Source organism: Catharus ustulatus, chromosome 3 (assembly GCF_009819885.2).
Source record: "Catharus ustulatus isolate bCatUst1 chromosome 3, bCatUst1.pri.v2, whole genome shotgun sequence".
Classification (NCBI taxonomy): Eukaryota; Metazoa; Chordata; class Aves; order Passeriformes; family Turdidae; genus Catharus; species Catharus ustulatus.
Genome location: NC_046223.1, coordinates 112,342,485 through 112,359,509, shown reverse-complemented (window position 1 = coordinate 112,359,509; position 17,025 = coordinate 112,342,485). Strand labels below are relative to the sequence as shown.

General features: G+C 37.3%; 1 protein-coding gene across 5 annotated transcripts in view; it reads left to right on the top strand.

The window, feature by feature from the left end:
* Positions 1–17,025, top strand: part of ATAD2B (ATPase family AAA domain containing 2B) — a 73,949-nt gene that overhangs the window by 33,136 nt on the left and 23,788 nt on the right. For 3 of the 5 annotated variants that reach the window (XM_033055499.2, XM_033055494.2, XM_033055497.2), the window contains exons 16-22: positions 2,947–3,258; positions 6,890–7,022; positions 8,893–9,079; positions 9,747–9,932; positions 10,587–10,722; positions 11,048–11,244; positions 13,759–13,918. In XM_033055499.2, the coding sequence (XP_032911390.1) occupies positions 2,947–3,258; positions 6,890–7,022; positions 8,893–9,079; positions 9,747–9,932; positions 10,587–10,722; positions 11,048–11,244; positions 13,759–13,918 (1,311 nt within the window). The remainder of the gene's footprint in view (positions 1–2,946; positions 3,259–6,889; positions 7,023–8,892; positions 9,080–9,746; positions 9,933–10,586; positions 10,723–11,047; positions 11,245–13,758; positions 13,919–17,025) is intronic. The other 2 variants (XM_033055495.2, XM_033055498.2) reach the window with 1 other exon arrangement.

The following is a 17,025-nucleotide window of genomic DNA, read 5'->3' as shown; positions in this document are numbered from 1 at the left end:
TCCACTTGTTTGCTGTCCTGCTTTTTGAAGTTGTACTTCAGAAATTTTCAGCAGAGTTTGGTGGTGCTGGGTAGAAGAAAATGGGCTACTTGTCAGGAATCTTCATTTTGTTCTAAGTTAAGGTGTGCCAGTACCTTTTGCCTGGAAAATGGAACATCTTTCCTGAGATGCTTCAAAAATGGAAGCAAAAACCTGAGTTTATATTACAGTGTCAGTTTGGGTAAAAACTGCATCAGGTTATTTACTTGGCATGATACATTTTATTTTGTTTTGACAACACTTCACTTGTTTTTCTTCTGCTTAATCAGTGTGTGTTTGCTTTTTAGCAATAAAAAGCTCTTTAATGTTTCACAAGGTGCAGAATTTTTGCAGTTTTCTTGTCACTGAAATGGATGTACAGTATGCACAAGAGAGTCCCTCAAAAAGAGACACCAATTATTAGTCTTAAGATGTAATTGCTCCTGAGAAATGAGAGGTAGAAATGGAGACTAATTGTGTATCTGATCACCTGAGAATTTAATTTTAAAAATAGGCTACGGGCTATTATCTCCTAATTTTGCAATTCTTTGGAGATGTACAAGCGGTGATTAAAATGACTGTTAGAAAGCAATGTTACAGCATTTGTTAATAGAAAAGTTGGGAAAGATCTAACTCCTGAGCTGCTGAATCTTTTCACCAAGATTCTAAACTAGCCTCTAAGGTGACAGGCATTCAGGGTGCTGCGTATCTTCAGCACATCTTTGATTTAAACTTTGGTTTAGTGCTCCCCTCACTCATATTTCGTTTAATCTAGTGTGGTTTTGGATGAGGAGTGCACTAATTTAGATGGGAATGTGATACCTGATGCCTAAAGAAGAATGCAAAATTTAGAACCCTGGTTTTGTTTCTCTGATGCGCCTGTAGCTACTGTCTAATAGTTTCATGTGGTTGGAGTGTGCCTGTATAGTTTTGATTTCATGTTAAAAGAAAGTTAAAAAACCTAAACCACATAACTTTAGTGCTGAAAACAATTAGTTATCTATTGATTATTGTAGTGTATATATCTGAACATACTTCAAATATAATGTGTATTTATTTCAAGGTAACTTGGGAATGTGGATTGCTACAGACATTTTAGGTAACAGTCATTGTGTGGACTCACCAAATTTACACAATTGTAGCTACTGACATTTTTATAAAATTGCAAAGCTTAGTTTAGAATTTGCAGGAATCATCTGCTATTTATGGTGGTTGTCCATCTGGGTTTATTTTATTTTGCTTTATTTTATTTTTTTTAAGTATATGTAAGAAAGATGCAGTTTGAAGTCTCATCCAATTTAAGTTATCTTTATAGCTGAAAAGTGAGTATCTTTTATTATTATCCCCCAAATTAATTTATCTGAAAGACAGTGATAGAAAAGTGTCTACAGTCTTCCATATTAATTGCTTCCTTCTTTATTTTTAAACACTGTGTATGGAATCAGTTTTGTTTCTTATTACTGTAGGGATCTTGTAAAACTATATGTGCCAGGAGCATGAAAGAACATCAGAGGCTAAAGAGAGAGAAGCAAGGCAGGTCTCAATTTTGCAACTTGGTGCTGCCAAAAGACCAATCATGGAATCATAGAATGTTTTGGGTTGGGAGAGACCTTAAAGTTCATCTCATTCCAACCCCCTGCCATTAGCAGGGACACCTTCACTATCCCAGGTCGCTCAGAGCTCCATCCAGCTTGGCCTTGGACACTTCCAGGGATGGGGCACCCACAGCCTCTGGACAGCCAGTTCAAGTGCCTTATAGTAAATAATTTCTTCCTAATATCCAACCTAAACCTGCCCTCCCTGGTCTTAATAAAAAATAGAGTATTACAGTGCAAGTAATGTGAGACTTGGTGAGGGAGGAGGAAGTCTGGTAGAAAACCAGTCGAATGAGAGTAGTTTTAACTAAAGAATTGATTAATTACCTGCTATAAACACTTCATTGCAAGCCCATGAACTTTTATCTGGCAGTACCTCAGTGTAACACATTTTCCTATAGTGACTCTAATTCTCTAAATGACTTTTCTCACCGGAATATTATTTTACAGTTTTTGAAAGATGGAACTGTGGTGCCTCAAAATACAGAGGCGTATTAATGTCTCTTGCTGAGAGAGATGGAAAACTTGAAATCTAATTTCTAGCTCTGGGGAAAACCCCCAAACCATTAGTACTGCAAAAGACTCAGAGGTATTAAGTCTCTCTGTATTTCATAATTATCAGATCTATGTTTTTCACTAATGATGATTAAGCAATTATAGGTAGCAACCTGTAGATACTTATGAAGATAGGCTAAATTAAAATTTTAATGCATTTTAATTTCTACCTTTGGTTATATTAGTAAAGTTATGAAACTCTTAAAAGTCTGAAACATTTTTCTTCATAGTAGAAGTTAACATTTTTCCAAGAATTCAGAGTGTGCTTTCCATCTCTTCCATGTTCTCCTCCTGAAACATTTTTCTTTATACTGCTCATTTTCTCAGACTGTAAAAGTTTAAAGTTGGTGATGTTCAATGTAACAAAATTACTTCACTATTAAAGAATATATTCATGTGGAGATATTAAAGGAAAAAAGGAGGAGAGGGACTAACCTGTTAAAATTGCAGACATATGTTAGACAATATTAAGGGAAAAGAAAGAGCAATAACAGACCTATTACCCAGGACTGAAAATACACTATATATCAAATGATACAGTGAAAATATAGGTAATTTAACCTCCATATGGAATTAATTTCTTAGTATATCTTACAAACATGTCTAATTTCTTGATGTACTTCTTGAAGCACTGCCATCAGATTGTGACCTGATGCTTTTGGCAGATACTTTGTGGACCTTGACAATTAAGTATTCCTGATTTGTTTTTAGCTGGATGCATGTTTGAGCCACAGCAGTGCCATTTCACGGAAGGTGTTTGTGTTTCTGTGTGCACTAGGGTACTGTGGAGCTGACATAAAAGCACTTTGCACTGAGGCTGCCTTGATTGCCCTGAGACGCCGCTACCCCCAGATCTACATGAGCAGTCAGAAGCTGCAGCTGGATGTTTCCTCGGTAGTTCTGAGCGCGCAGGATTTCTACCATGCAATGCAGAACATCGTGCCTGCCTCCCAGCGTGCCGTGACCTCTTCGGGACACGCGCTGTCCCCCGTCATCCGGCCGCTCCTGGAGCGCACCTTCACTAAGCTCCTCGAGGTCTTACACAAAGTGTTCCCTCATGCTGAGTTCAGCCAGGGTGACAAAAGTGAAGGTATGTGGTTTGGGGATTTGTGCAAATGCTGTTTCAGTTTGCTAGTATTTCGGCTTCTCCACCTAGCCTTAGGTCTGATGTATTTCCTTCAGTGTTGTTAGGATGTCAATACTGTTTGCTTGGATGTTGCATGATTATTTTTGTTGATTCCAAGTTTTGTAGAATCTAATGACCTGACCTGTACAGAGCAAGATCCCATAGCTATGAGGGCCATTCATAAAAAGAGCTCACAAGTAATTTACAATTTAAATGCAAAAAATGATAGGGCATAATCAAAAGTCAGAACAAGGAAAAAAAAAAATGAGATAATGTTGCTGAGTGTTAACATGATATGAAGTTGGTGCTCCTGTCCTCAACAATGATTAGGTGTCGCAAGTCCTTTGCTTGCTGGTAGTGCAGAAGCTTTGGGAGACTCACAGCTCAGCAGGTGTTCATCTGAGGTACCTGATCCTGTGTAATGGTCATGTGCTGATTTATAAGAAAGTCCTGAGGCTTCTGTCTCCTTGAACTGGCCTGGTCCACTCCTGATCCTCCAAGCTGATTCTGGCAGCTTAGCAAGTGGAGAACATTTTGCTGTTTTGTCAAGTTAGCTTTTTTTTTGCCAAATTACTGGGTAAAATCAACTCAGTAATGGATCAGTGAATGCCAGAAACCTGCTGCAATGGGAGCACTGTGGATGTATCAAGGAAGTGGGGAATAAGAAGGACTGTGACTGACTGTTTTGACTGGCAATGAGTCCGTAGGTTCTGGGTTTTTTCTGCCCAGCTCTTCTCTCAGACATACTTTAATAGTTACACTGGTCATTTCTTGAAAGTTGTATGTTGAACAAGATGCCTTGGGTTTGAGATCTATTTATTTTGATGTAGTCTGCTGTTCTTATCTGGGATCATTCTCACACCCCAACTCTGTAAACAGTACTTGGGGTTGTGTGTGATGAACTTGAAAACAACCCAGTCATAAAGCAAATCTGTGACAGCCATGGGTTTCCTCTCATTCCTGTTCCAGAGCATGCTTTCAGCCTGCAGCCCAGGCAGCTTAAGCTGATCCTTGTGCTGGCTGCTGCACTTCTCCAGCCCAGCTGTGCATTTTTGCTCCATCCTTTCCACTTGTTTGAGTACCTCAGGTCCTTTGTTAAATCGTTTTAGCCAGAAAACTCATCCAAAAATGATGTATTTATGTGTTTTCTGCTGACTGTGGGGTAGCTGGAGGTTTTAACAAGTGTTGGAGTTGGCCAGAGATGGGCCCTGGGAGCACGTGGTGGTGGGTAGGGGGAAATGAGCTGGCTTGCAGCTGCAGTTAGATCCTATTGGGTTCCTTCAACTCGAAAGTTATTTATTATGCTTAAGTCTCTGTGTACTGCTAACCTGTTAGTAGCACCCAAGAATTGGTTTAAGTTCAGAATATTTTCTTTGGTTGTATATTTTACATTCCTATTTATTTTGCTCATTAGTGCTAACAAATAGAGTTTGGAAACTTAAGTTGATTTAAATAGTAGTTTTACTAGATAATTTGCTGCTATGGGTACTTTTAAGTGTTTGTAGATAATTGATTTTGAAGATGCATGAGCTGAGGTTTTTTTTTTACATTTCCTTCAGTTTTTTTCTTACCCTCTTAAATCCAAGAAAATATTGAATAACCAGCTTTAATCTTTGTTAAAACCAGAAAAATCCACTTTCAGGTACAATGATTATACATAAATGTAAATTATACAATATGGCTTCAAATTTTCTTGCATTCAAAGTCAAGTATGTAGACCATGCTTACAGGTATGCTTACAATCTGCTCATCAGGTTTTCTGCATTTCACTAAAAATTCCTCTTTCTTGTAATTCAGTGCATCAGATGCTTGAGCAGAGAATGTCATAGAGACTTGATGCTTGGGATTAAAAGATGGGCTGCCTTTTAAAGTAATTGTATACTTTGGGGAGAGAAAGCTGTGTCCAGTGCATGAGCATAGGACTTACCTGTGCCTACATTTGGTACACTGGCAATTCTGTCTGCTTTAGGGATTGTCTTTTTTAGTGAGCCCAAGAGATAGAAGGCTTATGTCCAGTTGATTTGGAGATCTCCATCCTTAGCTTTAGCTAAATATCTAGCAGCTTCTGTGCCATGTTTTCTTGCTCTGGTTTAGCTTTTGGTCACCTCTTGGGTCTGCAAGCGTTTTTCATCTTTGCTCCCCAGGAATGATTGTCAGGTGTGTGACTGCATCACAACAGCAGAATATCATTCCTGCCCAACCTATTCTGAATCTGGTTTCTTACATCACACAGCCAGCTAAGGGAACCTTTGTTGTCTCTTAATAATTTTCCTGGAACCCTGGGGCAGTTTTTGCAGTGACTTAAATGGCACCTCCATCTGACACTTAACACTGCCTTGATGGTGGTTCCTTTGTCCCATGGTGGTTTTCTGGTCAGTGTGGCAGCACCTCTGCCATGGCCTCATGTATATCCAACAAGTCATGCAGTGGATTGGGTATTTAAGAATAAGACTTGAATCTCTCTGTATTTCATACTTTCATTTCACAGCAATCCCTTTTCTTAAGTGGCTGTGGCCAACTTGAGCTGCTGTTGGGATGTCTGATGGTTGTCCTGAGGAGCAATGTGCTGCAGTGACTCTGGGCTGCTCTCAGGAATGTTGCCCATCCATTGCAGAACATTTTATTGCTCAGCAGAGCTGGTCTCTGCAGTGCTCCTGCTGTACAGCTGGGTGGCTGTGGCCATTTTCATCCCATCACTGCAGACTTCCTTCCCTATAGAAATGAGGAGTGGCCTTGCACAAGGCAAAAGCAACTCAGCTCCTGTCCTGGGGCAAATAAAGATTTGCAGCAGTTCTTTCTTATTTTCAAATCACATCAGGTAACTTTTAATCCCTTTGCAGCTCTGGGAGCTAATTTACCTGGTTTTCAGCTGTTACCTGGTTGCTCTATTTTAGTGCCATATTAGTATATTTGTGGTTTTTTGTCTCTGCAGTGTGTCTTGTGAATATAATCAGTCTTTGAGCTTTTTGTTTTTCAAAGCCTGTATAGAAAGTGTTTCAGTTCATTGTGCTACTATATTAGCAAAGGAATTAAAATAGGTAAAGGTATAGTATGTGAATATGGAATGCACTGAATTGGTTTTGATAAAAAGTAATTTGATATTCTTCAGCAGATTATCAGAGGGTGGAGAACAATTCTTCATAAACATACATTGTCTAGGTAGTCATGCTGAGAATAATTTTGGAAGAAGTGTACCTGTGAGATTTTGGACAATTGGAACAAGTAAATAATTACAAAATTCTACATAGTCCAAGAAATTACAAATTTTATAGCTTCAAACTTGAAAAAACCTCTAGCTGTGAAATAAACCCAAAGGAGGTATTTCATAACAAGTTCAACTTTCTTGTGTTTGAGAAGTTGTTTAGCTTGATTGTTTAAAAAATAAATTGTAATTATGATTAGACTTCTACAGTATTTTAGTTTTTGAAGTAATGAGTACTTATTATTCTGAAGGCTGATACTTAGTTTTAACTATCTTGTTCTACATTTGAAGATTTACTATAATTGACACAAAGAAAATTGTAATATCTTGTCTTGTTTGTTGTACTTGTACTTAGAAGTGATAAAGTTCTAATTAATACATCTCTTGGAACAGATGTACCAAGTCTAATATTAGATGATAGTGAAGATGAGAATGCTTCATCAATTTTTGAGACGAGCTGTCACTCAGGATCACCAAAGAAACAGTCATCAGCTGCTATACATAAACCCTACCTTCATTTTAAAATGTGAGTGTTTCTCTAAATGCATATAATTAGATAAATCCAGGAGATTCTTACATCAGGGGAGCTACAAAAATTGTTCTTTTTCTTTGGGGTGGCAGTGGTGTTCTGTAATGGAAACATGTGAGTGTACAGACAGGAGTTTTAATGTGGGGGTGTTCTTGGGAAAGGCCACATCCTACACACTGGCATCAGAAATGTTTTTCAATATGTGGATTACGAATAAAGATGCTAACAGCAATTCTCAATTTTAACAAATTTAAAAGATTAAGAGCTAAGAAGAGATGTATGTAGGAATATTTTGGAGGGGTTGTGTGCTTCTTCTTGGTCCAAGAAGTATGGCTGAGCTTTGGTGTATGCAGCTGTTTGGAAGCATCATGTATAATGATTGTATTCAGAATTTCTAATGTGCTTTTTCATTGTTTTTCATTGAAAGTTTCAGGAAAACAGGAGTTTACAAAACATGTGTGAAATTTGGATGAGTATTTCCTGTATAAATTGGACTGGTTATAATTACAGTAATTAACATTTTTTGGTTTTGTGTTAAGAATAGTTTTAGACTACTTTGTGGTAGTTTCTGCAGGGAGTTTGCTGAATAAAGAAAATGAAGTTAGGAAAACTGTTCATTAGTGGCACTGTTTAGTAGAGCCATCTTGTGGAAAACTGCTAAAATGTTTGTGCTAAATAACAATGCCAGAACAGAGTTTATGGATATCTAAGCTTAAAAATAAGGATTAAAGTTCAAAGAGTTGGAGGGACATAGTTAAGTATTCTAAAGCCAAATTTAAGCTTTTGTTGTGAGATTGGGAAGGGGGAAGCCAAACCCAAAACAACTGTATATATTTGTAAGGATGTGTGTCTTTAAATAAAAGAATCTCAAGACTCTGTGTATTATTGCAAAGTATGTAAGCCTCTCTGTCTGTTTTCTAAACATTTTTGATTGTTATCTGTGTGTAACCACCACCACCAGAACTGAAGGCCAAAGGGTCAGCAGTGTTCGTTGCTGACCCAAAATATTTAACATGAAGTAATACCAGCAAGTCTTGTTCCACTGCCTGAGTTCACTGATGGGCAGATAGAAATGCCTTAATGAGAGAAAATGCAAATTAATTAAAAACTTTCTTGTTTTATAATCAGTTTCCTATAAATGGAAAAGAATTTTAATGGAAAAACTTAATGTGTTTTTCTTTGTGTATCATTTGTCCATAAAATTGGACAGAAAACACCCAAGAGAAAGAAACAAACACAAAATCTCAAAACCACTTCTACAGACTGCTTAGAGTTACTTCTCAACAACAGCAAAACAAAAAATAAGTTTACCTTTGTAGTTTTTCTCTGAAGTCTTCCTTCTGTCCAGAAGTCTACTGATTAGAAGTGTACAAATAAGCTAAAATACATGATGCCTAGTAATGTTATTCAACCCTACTTCAGGTCCTTTATCTTAAATAAGTAAACTATTGGAATGTTCATTGGTTCTTGAAAATCTTGGGCTGCACTTAAGGGATGAAAGGATTGACCTGGGATTCCTGAGGCTACTGAAGAGATGTATCAGTAGTTAGGACTGAACTAGAATGATTAAATTGCAGTCTTTACTGGATGTTCAATAAGTCTCTTTCTATGATCAAGGAATTAGTTTTAAATAAACTGGTTATAATAAGATTGTCATGAATTTAATATATGCATAGCTTCAAACAGATGAGTTTGAATTAAACAGTTGTGAAACCAAAGATAAGAGAAGTCTGGAGTTATTGGCACCTGAAGTAGTATTGAGGGATAGTGGAGTTAGTTGATCTTATGGATTCTAAAATATCTCCTATATATCCATGCATTGATAACATTGGTGTGTTAATTGACTGCTGTAACTGTTCTGTTGCAGGTCAGCTTATCACCAGCCAACCTCTTACAGACCGAGATTACTGCTCTCTGGGGAAAGAGGTTCAGGTCAGACTTCGCACCTTGCTCCAGCACTATTGCACACCCTGGAAAAATTCTCCGTACACAGGCTTGACCTGCCAGCTCTTTATTCAGTCAGTGCCAAAACGCCTGAAGAGTCATGTGCACAGGTGATATTTCAGATTCCCTTGTAATGAGTCAATTATGCAATTTGGTGGCATCAATATAAAGGCAGCCAGCTGGAATGTAGCTGAAAGTCCAGGTTTTTGTCAGCTCCTTCTATTTCCTGTTTAAAATAAAGAAGTCCCTAGAGGGTGATGGAAATCTTGGTAGTGACTACTGAATGTAATTACAGTTTTAACCTGACCCCTCGTCACATACCTAGTTCTAAGTAAGATTAATCTGAGTGTTCAGTGCCTGATGTTCATTTTATTCGTGTTTCTTAAGGATTGGTGTGCTGTGCTACTGGGTTCGTTTGCTTAGTTTTAAGTGTTTTACATTTCCAAATAGCTTTGATGAATATTTCATGAATTGCAAAACAGTTTAATTTTCATCTTGATTGTTCAGTCATAGCAAGTTTTTAAAACATACATATTTTTAAAACAAAGTAGTTGCTTTGCAGTCTTCCTGGCACATTGACATAAAATAATTGAATGCTGTAGTTAAGAGTCACAAACACTTGTTTAGAAAGTTTTTAGATAATTCTGTTCTGCTGGAACATTTGTCTGTAAAATACCACAAACATGAATCATTCTTTAATGTGCAAGAACTTTGTTACTCACAACTGATGGTAACAATTAGTTCCTTAGTTGAAATATGACTGTTTCTTTTAATTAGATCTTTCGTGAAGCTCGAAGAACAGTACCAAGTATAGTTTACATGCCTCATATTGGTGATTGGTGGGAAGCTGTCAGTGAAACTGTGAGAGCTACTTTCCTAACTTTGCTGCAAGATATACCATCTTTCTCACCTATATTTCTACTGTCTACCTCTGAGTCCATGTTTAGTGATTTGCCTGAAGAGGTAAGTTTATTGTGAAAAGAGGCATTGTTAGGGGCTTCTGTGCTCTTCTGAATGTTTTAATCATTTGAAATAATTTTGTTTTGTAGTAGCTTTCTAACTTAATTTAAAATATGTCAAACAGAAAATGTAATAATTATTGAATGTTAGTAATTTTCCCTAACGAGGGATGTATGTCTGATTTTCAAAAGCTCCCTGCTACTCTGCTGAGAAGACAAAGTTGTTCATTTTGTCAATTGTTCTTTTTGACAAATGACTCCATTGTAATTAAATTCAGATTTAGTTTCAAGACCTGACCCTGAGCTTTACATTTTCTGAGGCTCTGGATAGGGAGAGGGTTCCTGGCTTTTCTCGTTAACATTTTCTGTAATTTCTCTTTTTATCTGCTGCCCTTTTACTCTCCTTTTACTGCAGGGTTGGCCATTGTTAGGATCATGGAATGCTGCAAGTTTCTTTACTATAGAAAGTTCAGTGAGAATTATAAGTGTTTATTTTCCCTTTGCTGTGAACACAGCTTTAGGTAGAGCTTACTGTCTCCTGTCCTGTGGCTGATTTTGAAAAGTTGTGATTAGTAGTACAATATGGTTATTGTTCATCTCTTTTTCAGTGAGGGCTCATTTTTCTTATGGCTTTTCTTTCTTTCTTTTCTTTTTTTAGCTGAAATGTATTTTCAGAATCCAGTATGAAGAGGTTTTTTATATTCAAAGACCAAGTGAAGAAGACAGATTGCGATTTTTCAAAGGCTTAATTCTTGATGAGGCAGCAATGCCCCCACCAAGAAGGAAACAGGCTGGTAAACTAAGTTACAGTAAAACCAATAATAATGTGATCCTAATGCTTTATTTTGTGTTACTTTCCTTTTTAAAAAGGTGTGGGTAATTAACAGTCAATCTAATTACCATGTGACAGCATTAATTAGTGCCCAGAACAACTTTCATAGTTGCAGTTAACAGTTGTTGAAGATGGAGAACTGTGGGGTCAAGGATGCAGTGATAGTTAGATCCATGATGCATATTAAATACCCACAATGAAATTTGGAGTGGCATAATCCACTGTCGAGAGTGGAGCCACTGTGCTGTGAAGGTTTCCATTGTCTGATTTCTTGTTCTTTTCCCTAGCTCTTCGTGCCCTGGAAGTTCTTCCTCTTGCACTGCCGTGTCCTGCCCGGGAGCTGTCGGAGGCGGAGAAGCAGCGGATGGAGGACCAGGAGGAGAACACCCTGCGGGAGCTGCGCCTGTTTCTCAGGGATGTCACCAAGAGGCTGGCCACAGACAAACGCTTTAACATCTTCAGCAAACCGGTGGATATTGAAGAGGTCTTGTTTCAGTAATGTGCAAACAATGAAGTTGAAAATATTAGAAAAAGAATGCAAATTTAAAAAGGAAGTTGTTAAATTAATTAGAAAAACAGATGTTTGATCCATGATCTGTCCAATCTAAGATACTGATTTTTAACTGGTGCTATAGTTGCAGCCTCATCATCCATGATGAAAGAATTTGGAACATGTTCTATTGCCAGGGACCCTTGGAAAAACCTTGTGCATTCCTGTCCATTTTATAAACGAAATGAACATTTAAAAATGCCAACACTCCTATCCTTGCCAGTGCTTCTGAAATACTTGAAACCATAAATATAAGTCTTTAATAAAAGCTTTTACAGCATTATAATCATAAACATGGTAATATTGGGAAGGTGATCTGTGTTCTGTAATGCATTGACCATTAATAGTATTGTTGCATAATTTCAGCAGTAATGCTTGTACATGCCATTAATCACAGATGGTAGCACATTATAAGGCATTAACTGGTTGATTATGGACTGTACACACCTAACTGATGAGACAGTTCGATCTGCAAAGCTGTTTTCAGGTGCTGCTGTATGAATAGGATTGTGTTTGGTCTGACTTTTAGATCAGGTGCTGGCCCCCTGCAAACTTTGCAGCCTTACTAACTGAAAAAAAAAAATTCCTAATTGCTTCTGAAGAGAAAAGCATCTCTTTTGGAAGAAATTAAAAGATGAATATGGGGCATCAGAATACCAGCATTCCAAAAAGCAGATTTGGAGTGTAAATTCCTTACAGGATGGAACACACATCTTTTATGGGCTGATGCAGTCCTCTCTTAATTTGAGCTTTCCATAGTGTTCCATAGCTGACTGTTTTTGAAAGCCTGCTGAGCTGTTTAATGTGGCATCCCACAGTGTGAGCATGGTCTGAGCAGTAACTTGGTTTGATTTTTCTTGTGAAACTGGGAGGTCCATTATTGTAGAAACTCTTCACACTTGTAGTGAAGGTAGTTCCTTTCTGTCAAGAATGTGTGGTCTAAACTTACACGAATAAGGGCATGTAGAGAAAGAACAAGTAACTGTCCATGTTTTGTAGATGAAGAGAATAAAAATGTGAATTTGTTATTTGAAGACTTGCCAGAACCCTGCCAATATATCACAGCACCAGAAATCAAATGTAATCCTTTTCGTCCCACCCGCTGCATTTAAGCACAGGACTAGCCTTTCTTTTTCTACAACAGCTTGTCTGCTTGACTTCCTTCGAAAATGTGTTAGGTTTGTTTCACTCCTACTTGCAGTGCAGAGAATGCTGCTGTGTGATAAGTCAAGGATTTTCTTGACTAAATCAGCAGCAATATTTACAGCTTCCAGTGAAGATTTTCTGATGCTGTGCTAACAAGAAAAGGAAGCCTGTGGCTTAGCTTTCCAATCCCTGAACCAGATATTATCATGTTTCCATAAAGGGAGACAAAAAGAGAATTTTTGCCATTCTAATTTGTCAATATAAACCTCGGTGTCTGTATTTAAGGAATTAGGTGAAACAGTGCTGTCCACTGAAATAATGCATTACTGTTAGCTTATGTTGTAATATATGTCTGCAGGCGCTGTATTAAAAAAAAAAATTCTTATAGAGCCATTTTGACTTGTTCTGAATATGTGTTTAACTCTTATGTGCTTTGGCAGTGACCATCATATATGGATGATTTCAAAAGAAAAAAATGCAGTACTCTTTTAGATGCTGCCAGTGTTGTTTAATGAAGTCTGATCTAAATCACACTGAAACATTCAAATGTATATTTTTTGTGAAGTAAATAACAAATTCAGAGGTTTTTTTGGGTGAACTTTGTTACAGCAGCTATGCTGATGCATTTGTCTATTAGGGCTGAGACACTTATGGTATCATGAGTTATGTAAAACACTTTTTAGTGTGCCCCACTGGTTGCTGAGTCTCCAGTTACGATCTAAGCTCTTAGTAAACTGTGACACAAGGCTTTAAATTGTCCTTCTGTGCAGCCAATCTAACATCTGCAGTCAATAAAACTTGAATTTTCTTTATTTAACAAGTGATTGAAGAAACTGTTTAATAGAAAGGTATTTAAAAGCTGATAATTTGGCTGTTAAGTTTAATGAGAACTTTACCTACAAGGTAAAAAAATAGAGCTTCCCTAATTTTTCCTAGGGCTTCAAGTTAGGCTGATGGGTTTTGCATTTTCAGTCCATGACAGAGTTATAGCACCATAAAAATCTATAACTAAATCAGTCTAAAATGAAAAATGCATTTATATTAAAGTGTATTGCTTAAAAAAACTGTTTAATTAATTTTGAAAGATAAATTGGTGAGGAAGGAAAAGCAGATTTGGAAGTTCTGTGTTTTTAGCCTGATAAAACTTCCATTTTTAACATAAATTTTCTTAAAAATCAAAATGTTTAGTTACTGTGTTAGAGCTAAGCATGTGGAATGAATCTGAGTGTAAAGATGTGATTGTCAGTATTCAGTAAGAATGCATATGGTCCTGTGTCATTTCTGTGTGCTGTTTGTTTATAGGTTTCAGATTACCTTGAGGTTATCAAAGAACCAATGGACCTATCAACAGTAATAACCAAAATTGATAAACACAACTACTTAACAGCCAAGGATTTTCTAACAGACATTGACCTGATCTGCAGCAATGCATTGGAGTACAATCCAGACAAAGATCCTGGAGGTAAGAAACTACTTCTTTTTGGCCTACCTAGACCTGACAGCCTGGCACTTAATCCCATATTCTGTTGCTATTCAGGCATTTAGATAAGTTGCATTCTTTGTGATAATTAGGATAAGCAAGTCCTAAGGGTCTGTGCTTTTAGTATTCTAAGGCATGGAGCACACTGGGGGACATTAGAAGAGCAGGAAAACTGCAGCATTCAGAGCTGTTTTCTAATGAATTTTGTTTCGTAGTTCCCTTTCAAATTTGATAGCTCCTTTTCGGTATCTAGACTTTGTATATGCAACAGAACCCCACCGTCATTTGGAGAGCTCTGTAGAGAATCCTCACACAATCTGGCAGTGGTCTGCTGTATTTCCATTAGCTTAGAGCATGAAATTCATACACAGAAGTTAAAAATCTATGTATTTGGGGATAGAAATAAAAGAGGATAAATCACCAGGCAAGGAAGTCAGTTGCAGCTGATTAGGAAAGATTAGACAGTATTGTCTTGACAAAGTGTGATGGGATGCTTTCAATTAAAAAGGAATTTGTAGACTGAAATGCATGTAAAAACTGTTCACGCTCCAAACTAAGGAAAGAACATCTTGTGTGCTTTTTGCTGGGGCTGTCTTACAGTGCACATTGCCAAAAGAAAACCCTTCAGCTGGCAGCTTCAGGAGTCATCAGTAAAGCATCAAGACAAAGCACCCTTTTAATGTAGAGTTCTATTTAATATATGTGGTACTTGGGGATCAGCGTCCATGTACAAATGCAGTCTAGTGTGTTAAAAAGTTTTTTGTGAGATCTTGTGAAATTGCTTTGGCAGGTTAAAGCTTGATTCTTCTTTATTTTTCTTCTCAAATTTTTGGTTTTCTGAGGCATTTTGCAGGTGTCTCGTGTGGACTAGATGCAGTATAGTCTGGTCAGACTTGTTTCACATTGCCTTTTGAACCTGGTTCGTATTTGTAGAGGATTAACTATTTCTTCAGTTTATGACGTGCTATTTTCTTTCAACTGAAATAGTTCATTTATTTTGTGCTCTTGATAGCACACTTTTGAGGACTTCTAACGTGCAGTTGATGTGAACTAATTAAAGGTCTTGATGGGCACTGGCATTCAGTGTATCTGAAGAACACCTGTTTAGGGATATTTTGATTTTCCTTACTGTCAGAACTGAGCTGGGAGAAATTGATCTGGCTCTTTCTGGGCTCTGTTTTGGATAGGAGGTAATGAAAAATTGTTCTGTCCTCTGCTGTTCATCACAGAGTGTGTATTGCTCTTCTGGCCTGCAGGATTTCTTGGACTGTTGTGTGAACACACCTGAAACAGCACATTCTGGCAGTTCAAAGGAAGCATTCCATGCATTCAGATGCAATCATTAAATGACTATTAACCTGTAAATGTTTACATTCTTTAAAGTTGGACATATATGCTGGCCTCTGCTTCGTGCTTGAATTTGCAGAGGACTCACACTATACCTGCTTTTATCCTGTTGTTAAGTTGGAAAAGCAAGGCGAGGACCAGACTTATTGATTTTATCTGGAGTCTGGATATCAAGAACTGACTGCTTGGAAATTTTTTTTCCTGGTACTTTGCTATAGAATTTCAGACAGGTTCATACAGGTTGGGGCTTTCTTGCTCCATTGTTTGACTGAGAAATATTCTTGAAGGCACGAGAACATAACGATTGTATGTTGGACATGAGTGTTTGCCTCACTGAAACACTGTCTGGGGGAAAGTCTTGCCCAGCACAGAATTAGAGGGAAGGTAGTGATTCAGTCAAACCCCAGTTTGATTCCTTTTTATTTCTCTCCCCTCCCTTCCTCCTTTGCAAGGGCTTCTTAAACTTCATTATCTGACCAAAACTTTGAAGTTTAATATCTCAAAATTATATCTGGAACGAATGCAGTGTGAGGGGTTTTGTCATTATAAAACATAATGCATCACAAATATGTGGGCAAAACCTTTAAACTTTCAGTAGATTTAATGGAGAGTAGTTTTCCCCAGAAAATGTTGGACTTTTTTGAGCTGGATACTGGATTTAACTTAAACTCAACTTTAACTTTTTAACTCGGCAGTTTTTCCAACTGTGAAACCTGCTGTTTCTAGAATTACAAATATTGCAAAATAAATATTTAGCGATACTCTTAATTGTTGTCTTTAAAGATTATTAAAACGTTAAATCTGCTGGTTGTAGAATATGTTCTAGACATTAATGTTGATGGTTGCTGTTGAAGTACCTGCAACAACTGGAAAAAGTAATTCAGTATGGTTGGATTGACAAATTAAATATGTTTGTACTGAAGTCAAACAATGAGTGTTGTAGGTTTCATTGAAAAGCTGTGTTCTAGGTGTCAATTTTCTCCACATATGGGCTTAGTTATTAAGTTACGATTACTTTCAACTTTCAGTGGTGGAATAAATTGTTTTGTGTGTTTCAAAGGTAAAGGAACTGATCTGTTTTTTCCTGAGTTGTATTTAGGCTTCCAGCATGGGCAATTTGTTCTTTTCCCCAAACAGGCCTGAAAATGTAGCACACTCGAGGTTTGTTTCTTGCCAGTTTTTTTTTTTAATGAATTAAAAGGGGAAATGGCTATTCAGTGTAAGGAATAAAATAATGTGTTTTAGCATAGTTTTGATCAGTTGTTAAATAATAATTAAGCAATATTTTCAGGTTAAAGAAAAAAACAACAGGGAAGGAACATAAGTGAGCTAGGTCTGCTGTAAAGATGCAGATGATGTCCAGTGTGATTTTGCAGGCAGTATAACTGTAAATATTACTAGACACCAGTGGGTAAATTAATTCCTGGTAAAGTCTCCTGTTACTTTGGGACTCTTTGCACTCCACTCCATTATACTGTGTAGATCTGCCTGTGGAAACCAGCTACACCTTATGGCAAGTTGATTTAGATATGTTCGTCATTCACTGTTTGCATTTGTTTATAGATGCCACCGTGGATTAAAGTAACAATTTATACTTCTGAAAACACCCATATGTCTTCAATAGCTGGGTTGTGATTTTTGAGTGTGCTGAGGTATTGATTCATCTGCATTTTCATACATCTGTAATTTTTTTCCAGTTACTTCAGTTTGTATCAATGTTGTACTATACAATACAAACCAAC